Below are 15,612 nucleotides of genomic sequence, written 5' to 3'. Positions count from 1 at the left end.
CAGCAGCCCTGATTGGCTGCTCTACCCCAGGAGGCAGGACAGTGGGGCGGGCTGAAATCCCATCCCTGCCAGGCATTGAGAGACCCAGGGTTGCAACTACAGCTCATCCCCCGGCTTCGCAGCGATCCGAGGCTGCTCCAGGGTCACTCCCTTCTAAAGCCAAAGGGTTAAATGTCTAGGTACCAAACCAGTGTGAAGATCAGCCCCAAATCTTGGGGGGGAAATGGAGCACATGAAGGCCCCTGCATCCCGCTGTCTGCTGGGGAAGGGGGCAGGTGCAGGGCTGCACAGCTGGCAGCAAACGGGCTTGCAGAGCAATCAGAGGGTGAAAACCCACTGGCTGCACTGGAGATTAACAGGCCGTTTTGTCAGAGATTGCCAGGCCAGCAGGGACCATTGTGATCATCTAGTGCGAACCTGCAGAGCCCAGGCCGGAGACCTGCCCCATTATAACTCCTGGGCAAAGCTCTGAGAAAAACAGCCAGTCCTGATTTTAAAATGGTCGGACTGGAGAACCCAACACTTGGTAAATCGTTCCAACGGTTAATTACTCTCACGGTTACTAATTGACACCTCCTTTCCAGGCTGAATTTGTCTAGCTTCAGCGTCCAGCCCCGGCTCGTGTTAGACGTTTCTCTGCTGGACTGAAGAGCCCATTATTAATGTTTTTCCCCATGTCAGTACCTATTAAACACACACAGCAGAAGCAGGAGCGGCAAATGTTCCATAAAAGTGGAGCGCCACCAGTGCCTGAACTATGGCCCCCTGTGCCACTCCCTTGCCCCCCGTCCTGCTCCTTCTCCCTGAGTCCCTGCCCCTTCCCGAGGCCCCACCTCACCTCTTCCCCCCAAGAGTCCCCCCCACTTGCTTTGCTCTGCCCCCCTCCCCTGTCGCATGCCCTTACAGCTGGTAAAAAGGAACAGTGATAGGGCCATGGACCCTGGGCACCCCCAGTTCTGGTGCCCTGATCACAAGTTATTCTCAGGCAATACCTGTGCGTAGGTACCGTCAGCGAAGGGGCTTCTGGAGGTGGCTCTTGCTCTGGTTGCTGAAACACTGGAGATGAAGCTAGAAGTGGAGAAGCTCTGAAAAGAATCCCTCTGGCTAATTCCAAACTACCCCACTGAGCATCACTTACCCACTCTGGTCTTTTCCTTTTCGTTTCTTTGGGGCACTGTCCTGGGCATTATAGAAAGAATCCTACATCACATCCGGGAAAGCACTGGTGTCTAGTGATGGCAGGGCAGAGAGCAGTAGCCTTTGGGAAAGATTAGAAAACTTTTCAAAAATACGATGAACTCCCCAAAGGTGACATAGATCCACTGGGCAGATTCGGGTCTGAGAGCATTAGATCAAATCTTTTTGTGGGGAAAGGGACAAGGGGGGGTGCAGTCCGCAGCCTGGAGGAGGAAGAAGCCTCAGGATCCAGGGACCAGCAATCTACCCCCGTCCCCTCCCCAGGAAAGTCCAGCGAAGTAGCAGCCTGGGGTAGTGCAAGGCCAAGGCATGGCAGGGAGCGCCCACCAGGCCCAGAACGGGGTGTGCGAGCCAGGCAAGGAGCCCCCGCCACGGGCTGTCGACATCAAAAGAGCTCAGGGGAGGCGCTGTGTGCCCCCCCCCCCACACACACAGCAGCTGGAGCCCAGCTCAGGGGAGGCGCTGTGTGACCCCCACCCCCCCCCACACACAGAGCAGCTGGAGCCCAGCTCAGGGGCTCGCTCGATGGCCACCGGAGGGAGCCCTCAGCCCTTTACAGACACACTGATAAATCCATTGGCAAACTTTGTAAAATTATTCGTAAAATTATAACAAGGTCCACAACTCGGGGGGTGGGGGTGGAAGGTGCCCTGCCCTCCTGAAATGGCACCCCTCATCAACCTCCTTCTTGAATCGGGACCCCAGAACTGGCCGCAGGGTTCCAGCAGTCCTGAATACCGTGGTAAAATAACCGCCCTGCTCCTGCTTGACACGGCCCTGGTCATGCAGCCAAGGCTCCTTTGCCCACAGCATCCCCCTGGGAGCTCCTGCTCAATAGCTTATCCCCCATCCCCCCACCCCAAATCTTTGTCAGAGTCACTGCACCCAGGATACACGCCCCCGTCTGTAGGTCTGGCTATGTCCTTTGTTCCTAGATGGACACGTTCACGTTGAGCCGTTTGCTTGCGCCCAGCCTCCCAGATGACCCAGACTGGCGTGAATCAGTGCCCCGGCCTCTTCATTGTTTGCCACTCCCCCAGGGTTTGTGTCATCTGGACACTTCACCAGTGATGATTTTGTTTTCTTCCAGGTCCTGGGGCACCCTGGCAGGGGCTGTGCGAAAGGGACCTCTCAGGACAGCCCCTGCATGTGCTAGCAGGGCTCTACCCCGCCCGGGGCCTGCCCACAGCCCACAAATCAGGGGGCAGCTTGGGGGAGAGGAATAGCAAAGGGAGCTGCATCCAGCGCGTGGTAACAGCCCAGGGCGCCAGCAATGGCAGAGAGCCTGGCGCGCTGGATCGGTTCCTTCATTTGGGCTGGGTGCCCTGGCCCCAGTGGGAACCTGGAATGCCCCCAGGGTGACAGTCACTGACTGCAGTGGGTGCCGGCCTGGGGACACCTTCACTTCATGTAATGGGCCTGTCACACCCTGTGCTGAGCCGGCCCAGCTGTCACGCTGCCCTGCAGGGGCCCACGAGCACAAGCACCTGCTCAGGGCAGGCTGTTGTGAGCCAGGGCACAAACCCCGCACCGGCTGGCAGTTCGATGCACAGGCAGTGGGTATAAAAGGTTAGGGAAAGCGAAGCCTCCCCACACAGCGTGCCCGCAGCCCACCCGCAGCCGAAAGGGTGGGATCCCCGATTGGGGTCCCGCTCACGCTTCCCGCCCGAGACCCCAGTCCCACTTGTCCTCTTCCCATCCCAGCTCCGCCCCGCATGGGAGCCTTGCAGGGGAGGGTGAAAAGGCGCACGTGAGCGGCGGGCGGGCAGGCGGGTGAGGGCAAGCACATGAGTGGCTGGGCTCGGGGAGCACCTAGGGGAGGGGGCAGACGCTTGTGAGCAGCCAGCTGGCCCGGCTGGCAGGCGAGGGGGGCTGGGGCGAGAGGAATGCCCAAATGAGTGGCTAGCCGCCTAGCTCATGGCCGGTGGGCAGAGAGGTCTGGGGAGAGGAGGTGCAGAGGTGTGAGCAGTGGGTGGAGAGCGTCTGGGGAAGGGCCTGAACAGGCGCAAGGTGTGGGCAAGGGGGCCAAGCAGGGCTGGGGGTGCAATGTGGGCAGGGCTTCTGGGGGAGGAGGCTGAGCAGAGTGTGGGCCTTGGGGGGGGTCTGTGCTTAGATTTCACCAGTCAGGTATCACGTGTGAACATCTCAGGCAACATAACAGCCTTAACTTGGGCACTCGGTCTGTCTTGCCACCTGGGTGAGCCCACCTTTGTGAGAGATGGTCCCCTACACCAAAGATCACAGCAATAGTCAGGTTACTTCCAGTCCCAAAGGACTCACCACTTACTCCAGGACAATCGCACCTTAGATCTGACACTAAAGACAATGCTTGTAGCGAATCCTGTAACAAACCATGGACAGAGTTCTTAACGAGGGGAAGGAAATGCGAGAGGTCTTTACAAGGTTAAAGCAGGTAATTACACACACAAATGAGTTACACTCTTAATTGGCAAAGGGTATAACAAAGCTTCTGTAATAAGCAAGCTGTGTATGTCTCTTAGGACTGACCCAGGCTAAACACTGGGGATGTCTTGCTTATGCCTAGAAACCCTGGTCCCCGAGTCCAAGCAGCAGCGAGTTAGTTTCCCCTTGTCAGGGAATAATTCATTAGCACATCTCCACTGCACGGGGCAAGAGCCGTCTACAGAGTCTCTTGGCCACTGATGTTCCCCGACAGTTGGTCTGGTGTCGCTGGGCCGGCTCGGCTGGGCAGACAATCACACCTTTTGTTGGCAGCCAGCATTTCACACTCACTCACGTCTCTCTCCTGGCTGGTGACTCCCAGCTCCGGGGGCTCCCAGGGCAAATGCTCAGCAGTACGTCACAGTGTGGGCTACAGCGGTTACATGAAATTAATGCAGGCAGCAACTCACAAGCCCTCGATGACGTCTGAACTCAACGCTTGTTTTCATACTGCCAATGCCATCGGCGTGATGCCTGCTGGATTTGTCACTAGCCAGGTGAGGCATGGGCATATTAGAGATTTGTGGGGCCATGGGCCAGAGCAAGTGGGGACCCCTCTCACCCCTTCTACCAGCAGTCCCCCCACCCTGTCCCCATGCCCCAACCCCACTCCCTGGCAGGAGCACCAGGTGGGTGGGTGGGTCAGGGTGTGGGGGTGCCCATTTTTCCAGGGCACCCCAATTGGCCAAGGCCCCATGGCACAGGCCCCATTGGCCCAGTGGCTAATGCGCCACTGGGCATGGGGACTTTGGCATAAGCTGGTACCTGCTTTGCCAGTGATACACCAGGTCCCTGAGCATGCAAACCCAGCAGATTTGGCTCAGCCTTGAGAGTTCGCAGCCCCTGGGAAGAAGGTGCCACCACCACCTGCTCCCGCTGGCCAGTGTGAGGCCCCCACAGGTGCACTGGACATGCGCCAGAGAAAACCAGCCCAACGCCAAGGCTGCTCTGAGCTGTCCTGTGCCAGAGAAGTTCTGCGCCACTCTCCACCTGCCAGGGGCCAAATCGGGTGCAGGGGGGTGTCCAAGTGAGCAGAGCTGTAACTGTCCTGGTGGAGGAGATCTGTGCTCGTGCCAGGATGATATGCCAGGCCCAGTCAGGGACTGGCAGGCTCCCCCATGCAGTTCGGCCAGGCATGAGCCCTGCCCCAATACCTACAGATCTGCAGCTGTCCCTTGGTCCCAGCCCCTTGCTAGTCCAGCCCTGGGCACCCTCACGTCTCTGCCAACGTCTCTTGGACCTACCCTGCCTGCCCCCTCATAGTCCAGCCCTGGGCCCACCTGGTGAGACTCTGCCAGTCATACCCCATGTGCCAAACTGAGGACTAGGCCGAGACTCCACCAACTCATTTCAAATGTGTCCCAAGCCCCATGTCAGGTGGCAGGGGGTGGGGCTGGGAAGGGGCAGCCGATGCTGGCTCCTAGCAGCGCACATGGGGCAGGGAGATGCTATATTTGGCCCGTCACTGTCAGCTCAAGGCCTGGGTGGAGCAGGTGGGGCAGATGCCCAGCCCTGCTCTGGGCATGACTGGCGGTCACAAGGCACCCAGCAGGTATAAAGCGTGTGGTTCTGGCAGCCCAGCACAGCTGTGAGCACTGACCCAGCATGGCTTTCCTGCACATGACTCTCTGCCTGGCCCTCCTGGCAAGCACCTCCGGTAAGCGATGCCCACCAGCAGGTGCTGTGGCTGGAGCCTGGAGCCTGGCTGAGTGCAGGGGCAGCACCCTGCCGCTGGGCCTCTCCGGCTTGGACCTGGTGGAAGCTAAAGGAGCTGGGTGTAGCCACTGAGCAGGGACCCCGACTCTGGGCTACGCGGGCAAACGGCTAGTCTGCCCCTTTGGGCTGTGAGGAGACAGCGCCATGGGACCCCCGTGGGGCAGTGCTGGGTACTGCTGCCCTGTTAGCACCAGGGGCCTGGGCAGCACCTGTTCACACAGACTGGGTGCCCTCAGCCTGGCACTGCCTGGGTGCCAGAGCCCGCCCCCAGCTGCACTGCTGTCCGAGAGGACACTGCCAGAGGGGCTCCCTTGCTCTGCTCAGCCAGCTGGCAAGGGGACCAGCCTTCCTGCTGTGCCAGCAATGCCTACTGTGCACCGAGCCCCACGGCTGGGGAGACTGGCACCGCTGCTCTGACCCAGCCAGGATCCCAGAGGGCCCGAGCCCCCCATCCCGCATGGGGCTGGCATTGCTGCTTGCCTGAGCCCTGCCCTCCCCACCGCGAGCAAATGGAACCAGTGCCCACTTCTGCCAAAAACGGTTTGGACGGCCTGGACAGGGCTTAAAAAAGGGACTGTCCCAGCCAAAACGGGCCGTACGGTCACCCTAGATAAGAGACGTTCACAGGGTGGGAAATTCCAGCCGTCAGGGTCTCTGCCGCGGCTGGGCCCCCCTAGGGATATTCTGATGTGCATGTTCAATGGCCTGACTAATCCACAAGCCAGTTCATCCCCTGGAACGAGAGCTAAGAAGTGCTGCCCAGGGCCCATGGAGCGGGAGGAGGAGGAGGAGCAGGAGCAGCCTGTGCATGGGGAATCGTTGCCCTGCACGCAGCTTAGGCAGAAATCCAAAGCGATTTGGCTCGTGCAGCCACGAGCACGGCCCACAGCGCCCAAGCCTGGGAAGAGCCCCCGCCCTGTCCAAGGGTGATCGCTTGGAAAGCCCCAAGTTTGCGGGGTGGGGGCCCAACTGGCACACCCATTGCATTGTGCACTACAGCTGGGCACGCCCGGCCAGGCTGGGACAGTGCAGCTAGGACTGATGAGAGCTGAGCCGGCATGTGGCCCTGGGCCTGGCGGGGTCTGCAATGGCTGAAGTGGGATTTCCAGGGACTCCCCATGCCCTGTGGGCACCGGGCCAGGATCCCAGGGACAGCCAGGAAGGAGGAATAATGGAGGGAGCTAGGTCCCACGCCCAGGGGCCGGACGCTGCTCCCAGCCTGCGGATCAGGAGGGGGGGCAGGGCACAGAGCGCAGGAGGATCTGGGTGGTATTTTGGCTTGTGGTGGTGCCAGCTACCCAGAGGCAGAGGCTGCCAATGGCAGGCTAAGTGCCAACCTGCAGGCAGCTCAGGTTCCCCCGAGCCTGGAGCGCTGGGCACATGCCAGAGTAGGACCCTCAGCCCGTCGCAGACTCCCTCTCCTCCCACCATTCTCGTTCCAGGACAGAAACGGTTTCCACTTCTGCGGTGGCTCCCTGATCAACCAGAACTGGATGGTGACGGCTGCCCACTGCCAAGTCAGATAAGGAGCCGGTGCAGCACGCCAGGCCAGTTGCAGGAGCCGCTCTGCATCGGCTGGTGCCACGGCTCTGTCTGGGCACAGGGACAGCCCCACAGAGTGACACCCCCAGCGCTGCACCACACCCAGCCTCAGCATGGCAGCGGGGCACTGTGGGCTGAGCAGAGCATGCCCAGGGCATGGGGGAGCTGGGCAAAGAGGTAAGATCATGGCTCTGCTCCCCAGGTGAGCAGAGGGTTCCAGATCCTGGGCATTGCCTGGGGAGTGAGGGGGGGGGCGCTACCCAGTGCTGAGGTTGTTCTCCTGGGAAGAATGGAGCCAAAGAGCCGACCTGCCCCAGCCCTTCCTGCCAGTTCCCTGCTGCCAACCCAAGGCCCGAGACCCGGACGCTGCTGCTCCACCCACTGTTAACAAACACCCCTGCTGAGCCTCCCTGGTGCCGTCTCCTCTGGCTGGAGCCTGGCCCCTCTGGGGCTCAGAGGAGGAGACACTTTGCTTGTGCCACAGGGCAGCTCCCCTGGGCTGGGGCAGGGCAGGCAGAGGTGGCCCGCTGGAGGGCACAGGGGATCCTGGAGCTGGTGAGGGCTCCTAGGGTGAATCCCCAGGGGCGGGCTCGGCCCCCTCTGCCCAGGTGCCCAGCCCCACTGGCTCTCTCCCTTGCAGAGCCGGGACTCACTTTGCCATCCTTGGGGAATACGACAGGAGCTCCGGAGCTGAGCCAATCCAGGTCAAGTCCATTGCCAAGGTGAGCCACCCCCCCGACGCCATCCGAGGCATTGCAGAGAGGGGGGGAGATGCTGGGCAGTCCCACAGAGCCCAGGGGTGGGGGACAGGCACCCCAGCTCTGTGCCTGGGGCTGTGCCCTGCTGGGGGAAGAGAAGGGGCTGGCAGAGGCAAACCCCTGGGCATGGGGGCCCGTTCTCCACCCAGCAGGGATGAGTGTAGGGACAAGCCGCTGGGCTGGGACTCTGCAGAGTCATGTTCCTTGCCCAGCTCTGCCCAGGGCTCCCTGAGTCAGGCGCCCTGCGCCTCCTGGAGATGGGCATGTTCCCATGGCGATGGGAGCCATAGAGGCCCCGGCCTGGAGCGAGCCCTTGGGGAGTGTGGCCCAGTCCCTTGTGCTCCCCCAGGCCGGTGCCCCGGGAGCCCCTGGAGCGGGCAGTTAGTGAGGTGAGGGGGGGAGCTGGCTGGAGGCCCCATGCCCAGCTCAGCCCTGTCCCTCAGGGCAGCACTGGGGCAGCACCAGGGCAGGATGGCATCACACCTAGGGGAGCAGCGAGGGCGAGGCCGCGCTCCCCTGGGGTGACACCAGCCTGCCCCCAGCCCCTGGCGCTAAGGGCTGCTTGTCTCTCCCTCCCCCATCCAGGCCATCACCCACCCCTACTGGAATGCCAGCACCATGAACAACATTACCCTGCTGAAGCTCACGTCCCCTGCCCAGCTGGGCGCCCGCGTGTCCCCCGTCTGCCTGGCCACAGCCAGCGAGTCACTCGCCTCCAACCCCACCTGCATCACCACCAGCTGCGGGCAGACCAGCAGCACCAGTACGTACGCACAGCGCGATGCCAGCCCCTGGGGGAGGGGGGCAGCCTGGACCTCGCCCACCCATATGGGCTCCATGCGGCGCCCAGCGCTGGGGCACCAGGCCAGTGCATAGCAATGCAACCAGCAGGCAACTAGCAAGTACTTCTCTGGGTGGCTGGCTGCCTCTGTCGGTCTCCACCCTTGGCCCTGATCTGAGGTTTCTTTCCCAGCGAGCGGTGGAGCTGTCTGGCTGCAGCAGATGGCCCTGCCCCTGGTCATAGTGAGCCAGTGCCAGCAATACTGAGGCAGCAGCATCACCAGCTCCATGATCTGTGTTGGGGGGGCCGGTGCCTCCTCCTGTCAGGTAAAGATCTGTAATGTCACCCACACAACGGGTGTCGGGCACAGGGCAGGGAGGGCGGGGGAGGGGAAGGGACACAGCAGGGTGTGCAGGCGAGGGACACAAGGCAGGGGCACAGGGTAGAGTGGGCAGAGATGGGGAGGGGCACTGGGTGGACAGGTGAGGGGAGGGGCACAGAGCAGGAGGGGGAGGGGCACAGGGAAGGGTGGGTAGAGGAGGTGGGAGGGGTATGGGGAGGGGCACAGGGAAGGGTGGGTAGAGGAGGTGGGAGGGGTATGGGGAGGGGCACAAGGCAGGGTGGGTAGAGGAGGGGGATGGGCACAGAGCATGAAGGGGGATGGGCACAGAGCCAGGTGGGTAGAGGTGGCGGGAGGGGCACAGGGCAGGATGGACAGGCAGGGGGAGGGGCACAGAGCAGGAGGGGGAGGGACACAGGGCAAGGTGGGTAGAGGAGGCGGGAGGGGTATGGGGAGGGCGGGAGAGCGGGCAGGCAGAGGGGCACAAGCAGGGTCACAGAGGAGCAGGGAGGGGCACAGAGCAGGGTGGACTGGCGGGGGGCACAGGGCAGGGTGCATAGAGGAGGTGGGAAGGGCACAGGGCAGGGTGGGCAGAGGAGGGGAGGGGCACAGGGCAGGATGGACAGGCGGGGATTGGGGAACAGGGTAGGGTGGATAGAGGAGGGGGTGGGGCACAGGGCAGGGTGGACAGGCGTGGGGAGGGGCACGGCCGGCTGGGCCAGAGAGGGGGAGGATCCCTCTGGAGCCCCTCACCCCCACTCAGTTAGTGCCCCAGGGAGCCCTCCCCCTGCCAGTGCCCAGGCACTGCCTCCCTCTTGCACTGGGCCCTGGCATGGTGCCGCGTCAGCCCTGCTCTCTTGCCAGGGGGACTCGGGCAGCCCCCTCATGTACCTGAAAGGGGGGGCCTGGACCCTGATCGGGATCGTCTCCTGGGGAACTAGCACTGCAACGTCCGGACACCCGCCATGTATGGCTGAGTCAGCGCCTTCCGCACTTGGATCAACAGCGTCCTGGCCTCCAACTAGTGCCCGGCTGGCAGAGACGCTGCTGTGGAACGCCAGGGAGAGTGAGCAGTGCTGGCCTGGGCCTGTGGGCAGCTGCTTGGGGCCCTGGACTGAAAGCCCGGGACTTCCCCCTGCAGGCCCTGTACAAAGGAATAAAGGACCTGTCTGTGCAGCCGGTGTTTTGTCCAGCTCCTCTGTGCTCAGCCCCTGCAGCGCCGGGGGGTCCTGGCTACCCACGCCGAGCCCAGCACTGTGCTGGGAGGGACCAGGTGTGGGAGGAGCCTGGGGCAAGAGAGGAAGCTAGGGCGGGGGTTCAGGTGAGACCTGATCCTCTGCCCTCTCTGACAGTCCCAGCACGGCACCCACCCCAGGGATCCGTCAGTCCCAGCGCATCACCTGCCTGCCCATCCCTGGGGGTCCATCAGTCCCAGGGCGTCGCCCACCTGCCCATCCCCGGGGGGGTCCATCGGTCCCAGTGCGATGCCTGCCCGTCCCCAGGGGTCCGTCAGTCCCAGCACATCGCCCGCCTGCCCGTCCCCGGGGGTCCATCAGTCCCAGTGCGTCACCCGCCTGCCCGTCCCCAGGGGTCCGTAGGTCCCAGCGCATCACCCGCCTGCCCATTCCCGGGGGTCCATCGGTCCCAGTGTATCACCCGCCTGCCCGTCCCCGGGAGGGGGGGTCCATTGGTCCCAGCGCATTGCCTGCCTGCCCATCTCTGGGGGTCCATCGGTCCCAGCATGTCACTCGCATGCCCATCCCGGGGGGGGGGGGCCGTCAGTCTCAGGGAGTCACCCACCTGCCCATCCCCGGGGGTCCATCAATCAGCTGAGCCCTCCTGATGCCCCCACAGATGCTAGCGGCCAGCCCCAGGGGCCCTGCTCATGCTAGAGTTAACCCCTAGGAGCCTGCAGAGGCACATCCCACGTCCTGCTGGCCTGTTCTGCCCCCACCCTGCCATGCCAGGGAAGCTCCAGCCCAGGGTTTTCCCCGGGGGCTCAGAGGAATGGTCCATGCAGGCCGGGCTCCCCGGAAAGGCTACGTTGCCCACTGCCCAGGGTGGGATGGGGACACTCGGTGGGGCAGTCACTTTGGCAGCTGCTGAGCTGCAGGCCGAGCCGGGAGCAGCAGAGCACCAAAGCGGGGGTGCATGGGCAGAGCTGGATGAAGGACGTGGGCCCTGGGCCAGGCTCTGAGGCTTTAACTCCAGGCTGCCCCTAGGGCATTGGGGGCTGCACAGACCGCCTTGCCCCAGCCCTGACCACCAAGCCTCTAGGCTCCTCTCCGGTACCGGGCACCCTTGCCCCAGCCCTGCTGAGCTGCTGCCTGGCTCGTGAGCCATCCTCCCCACTCCGCTCATAGCCCAGGTGCAAGTGGGGGGCCTAGGGCAGGGAGGTCACAGTGCCAGGTAGATTCCCAGGAAGTGCCCAGCCCGTCTCCGGGCAGCTCGGCCCATATGGACCTGCTGGAGAAAGATAAAACAGGAGTTCAGGATCCCACTCAGCTGCCACATACAGACAGCCCCAGGGCATCGGCTCAGTACAGGCAACCAGCATCCCCACCCAGCTGCGCCATGCACCTCATGCAGTGCCACCTGCTGCCTTGCAGTCCCGAGCAGGGAATGCATGTTTTAGGGGGCTGTTTCTCCATAGGCCCCTGGTTCCCAGAGTCCATGGGCTTCTCCAGTCCCAGATGATAGGGGAGGTGGCTTCCAAGAGAGGGGGCTGGTGGTCACCACAGGAGAACACCGAGCGTGGGGTGGGTGCTCTGAGCCTGCAGGGCTGTGGGAGTGGGTGCAGGCCAGGGGGGTGACTCAGAGGAATTAGGCAGGAAGCGAGACGGTGGGGGCCTTGGAGCTGGGGTGGAGAGGGTTTAGCCAAGGGAAAGGTTGGGGCTAGGTGGAAGCACCGATGAGGAACAGTGCCCCTCCCATCCTGCCCCTAGGGCTGCCCAGGAGTCCTGTTCCCATGCAGGAGGGGGAAAAGGGTGCCCACTTCTCCCCCCAAAATAACATCCCTTACCAAGCTCCCCACTTACAATGACACCCACCTGCAGGGGAGGTGACACTGGCTGCTTGCAGCCCCATCAGTTCTCTGGGCACCAGGCATGTGACAGTCACCAGAAGAACCCAACCTGGTGTCACTGGCACCAAATCACAGGCCTCTGCCCTGAACAAAACCAGGGATGGGCCCCAGCTCTCAGAGCCTGCCCCTGTAGCTGGCTCAGGGGGACCAGAGCCAGCCCCAGAGGAAACCCTGGACACACCCCAGGGCAGGGTGTTTACACACCATCCCCTGCCTCGCTCATACACACGCCCAGGCCAGGGTATTTACAGAGCACGCACACACCTGGACCAGGTATTTACACAGAACTGCCCCCCAAAAGCCCCCAGGCCAGGGCATTTATGCCCTCTACACACGCACTGCACAAAAGACTTTGTTGACTGCTTTCCCCACAGCCTGGAAGAGGGGACATGCCCAAGCCCCATCACACTGGGGGAATACAAACATTCCTATGCTGCTTGAAGGTTTCTAGGCATAAGCAAGGAGTCCCCCAGCTGCTTTGCCTGGGTTAGCCCTAGAGGATATACCGAGTCTGCTTATTAGAGTCTCCTCCTACTGGCATCAGCGCATTTATTTATACCAGAGCCAGGACCCAGCTCCCAGCAACTTGGGGCGGGGCAGGGTGTCCCAGCTTGGGGCAGGGGTGCCAGGCCTTCCCCAATGGGCAAGAGCAGTGCAGAGGAGCATGGGAAAGTCCTTGCCCTGCGGGCTAGTAGCTACGCACTGGGCTCCCTGCTGGGAATGGAAGCATCAGACCAGAGCAAGATGACTGCTTGTGTTTAGCAGAGCTATAGAGTGAGAGGGGTGGGAGCACAGGATCGGGGCCAGCCTGGGAAATGAGCAAAGAACTGCAGCTCTCTCACATCATCTTCATTGTGAAACCCATCAGCTTCCAGCTTGTCATGGACCAGGCAAGGCCTTTGGGCAGCCAAGCGTCTGTCTGCCAAAAGCAGCAGGAAGGCTTTGGGGGCAACCACAGGGAGCGGGCTTTGGACTGGTTCCTTTAACATCTCTGGAGCACGGAGAATCAGGCCAGAGAGCTACCCAGCAGGACCCAGGGGCAGGAACCGAGCCAATGAGACATCCTGGGGAAAGGTAGCTAATGGATCTGAGGCAGTCCCAGCAAGCAGCAATGGCTGAGACACCTGTACTAATGGAGAGTAATGGAGGCAGGAGTTTGCAAAGGCCTGTGCGGTGGAGGGCTGGGTAGGCACTCAGGCCGGGGCCAGCCCCTTTCTCTAGGGCTGTGCTGCAGCTCCACCTGGAATGGGGGTTCACATCCGGGTCCCCTTTGCCAGGAGCGACAGAATGGAGGGAACTCGCCAAAGAGCAGCTGCCCTGAGGCGGGGTCTGGCGGGATGAGAGATGGAGAGAAAAAGAGCACAACCTGCGGCTAAGCTACAGCTCAGGGCTGAGGTGAACCTGCCCCCAACTCAGCATGTCCACCCTTTGGCCTCCTTGGAGTCAGTCAGGGTGACACAGGAGCAATGGGATCAAAGCAAGAAGGGGAGCTCTGTCTATTAGAGAAAGCCCTCTCCTAGGCAGCTCCAGCTGGCTCGGGACAATGCAGCCGGGAAGGGTAAGCCAAGACTTCGTGCTGCTGGCGAGGGGTGCGTGTGGACAGCAGGTTATCTACTAGCAATAATGGTGAGCACCAAAGATCTGCTGGGTGCTTCTGCAAACACACGATCCTAGGTCCTGCCTAGACAACATGAAGAGTATGTTGAAGGAGACCCAGCTCCCAGTGGCTTTCAGTGAGAGATGGGTGCCTAGCTCCCTTTGAAGATCTCACGTCTCCAGGCCTTCCCTCTGCTGCCAAATGCTTGCAGATCCTTGGCCGAAGACAGCCTACAGAAATGGCAACCACTATTATTTTAATGGGGACAATGCAACATTTCCTTAAGGGAAGGAGCAAGGTCTCCTCGTAAAGGGTCCCTGACTCACTACCGCACCTGGTGTGTTTGGGAGAGGAGTGGAGCACTGGGAAATGCCCCAGGTGGGCATCGTTCTTAGCCCCAGATACATTCAGCAACTGTAACCCCAGAAAAACCCCCTCCTTTGGGTGTCCGGCAGAGAGCAGGCCCCAGCCAGGGAACAAGGACAAAAGGTTTATTGGATACACCGGATACATTTACACATGTAACAGACTGAATACACAAAATAAATAATACTATACACTCATTTTAACATTACAGGCTAATTACCATGGATCAGATCTCACTCTACAAGAGACTCCTTAGTGTACAAAAGGAGTCAAAGGCAAATCACAGAACCGGACACTTCTCAAGACAAACAGCGCAGCCTTTTGAGAGGAGACAAAGTGGGACATGATGCAAGTACCTTCAGCAGCTCCTACACAGCAAGGGAAGACCTGGCAACAAAATTGGAGCCAGTGCATCAAGACCTCCAGTCCTGAGGGCTTCCAAGAGAAATCTGCGTGTCATGAAAGGTAACAGGAAGGATCACAGCATCTTCATGTGTGCTCATGGCAGGTGCTCCGCCTACCGGGTACCTACACTTGGGCCCAGATTTCTTCCACAGTCAAAAGGCAACCACAGTGCAAAGTTCTCAGAACACAGCCAGCAGCTCGTCTGGTACCGAGGAGAGAATCTACAGTATGTTGTGCATAGGAGGACTGAGGGAAAGGCAGATGGAGACGGGAATATCGTCAGGCAGGCAATGGCCTCTCCTCCCAGGCCCTGTTCACCAAGAGAGTGGTCATAGTGGCAAGGGACAAAGCTGTGCTCTTGGCATGCAGCACCATCAGAGAACACCCTTCCTATTGCACGTCTTTGGCAATGCCCCTGCTTAGTAATGCACACGTCTGACACACAGGGACATACCCTTGTAGCACTTGGCTGCATAGTTATCTAGGCTTTCTGGGGGTGGAGATGAATAGTTTGGACGAAGCACCAGAACCCTTGTGAGAGGGAGAGCATTAACATAGTCCACACAAAGTCTGGTACGAGGCACCAAATAGCACAGGCACTTAGTGATAGCTTTGTAAGAGATACAGATTTGAAAACTGCAACGGCATGTGTGACACACATACACGCCCACTGGGCACACGCACCAGCCCTTTCAGTATGCAGTAAGGAGCATTTTCTGCAATGCTTTCCAAGTGTTTGATTCTCTAGGAAGCCACTGTTGGCTCCTGCCTCTTCTAGTCACACACTATTAAGGATTTTTAATATTACAGCAAATCAGATGAATGTGAGCTATCAATCAAAAGTCAGAGTTTGCAGGAAGACGTCATGTAAGATGTGATATGACCTCAGCCAGTGTAATGGCAGGGCTGCATTACCCACACCATGCAGGCTGGGTTGGGTGGTTGGTTTGCATAAAGGACAAGAGGGGTTATATATTGTGACATGAAGCTATCTCCCTCCTACCACACAGGTCCTGGACAAAGAGAAGCAGGATCAGAGGAGAGATGATCTGTGGGTGTGAGCAGAGACAGGGATGCTCATGCTCTGGATGGGCACTTTGGTAGCAATACAAGAATCATTACTGATCCTGGCCCTTCCCATCCTACTGTAAACGTTAATGAGGGCAGCATGCCCCTAGGAGAGTCCATGTGCTCCTCTGAATGGGCAATGCATGGAGGTTCCAAGGGTGGCCTGGCTGGTTCTTCAAGATGTTGGGCCAGATCCTCCAGTCTGTTACTGTGCAGCTCAGACATCACATAATGACTGTACTAGCCAAAGATTAGCAGCAGGCAATTCCTCTTGTGCAGGGCACCCTCTGCTAG

General features: G+C 60.4%; 1 protein-coding gene across 1 annotated transcript; it reads left to right on the top strand.

Moving 5' to 3' along the window:
* The first annotated feature begins 6,144 nt into the window (after positions 1–6,144).
* Positions 6,145–10,000, top strand: CTRL (chymotrypsin like). The gene is given in 6 exon segments (XM_030581957.1): positions 6,145–6,302; positions 7,559–7,640; positions 8,262–8,443; positions 8,654–8,783; positions 9,662–9,737; positions 9,740–10,000. Coding segments are annotated over 6 exon segments (711 nt in total). The 3' UTR covers positions 9,823–10,000.
* Positions 10,001–15,612: the final 5,612 nt, after the last annotated feature.

This window comes from Gopherus evgoodei, chromosome 12 (assembly GCF_007399415.2).
Source record: "Gopherus evgoodei ecotype Sinaloan lineage chromosome 12, rGopEvg1_v1.p, whole genome shotgun sequence".
NCBI lineage: Eukaryota > Metazoa > Chordata > Testudines > Testudinidae > Gopherus > Gopherus evgoodei.
This window is presented reverse-complemented; position numbering and strand designations above follow the sequence as displayed.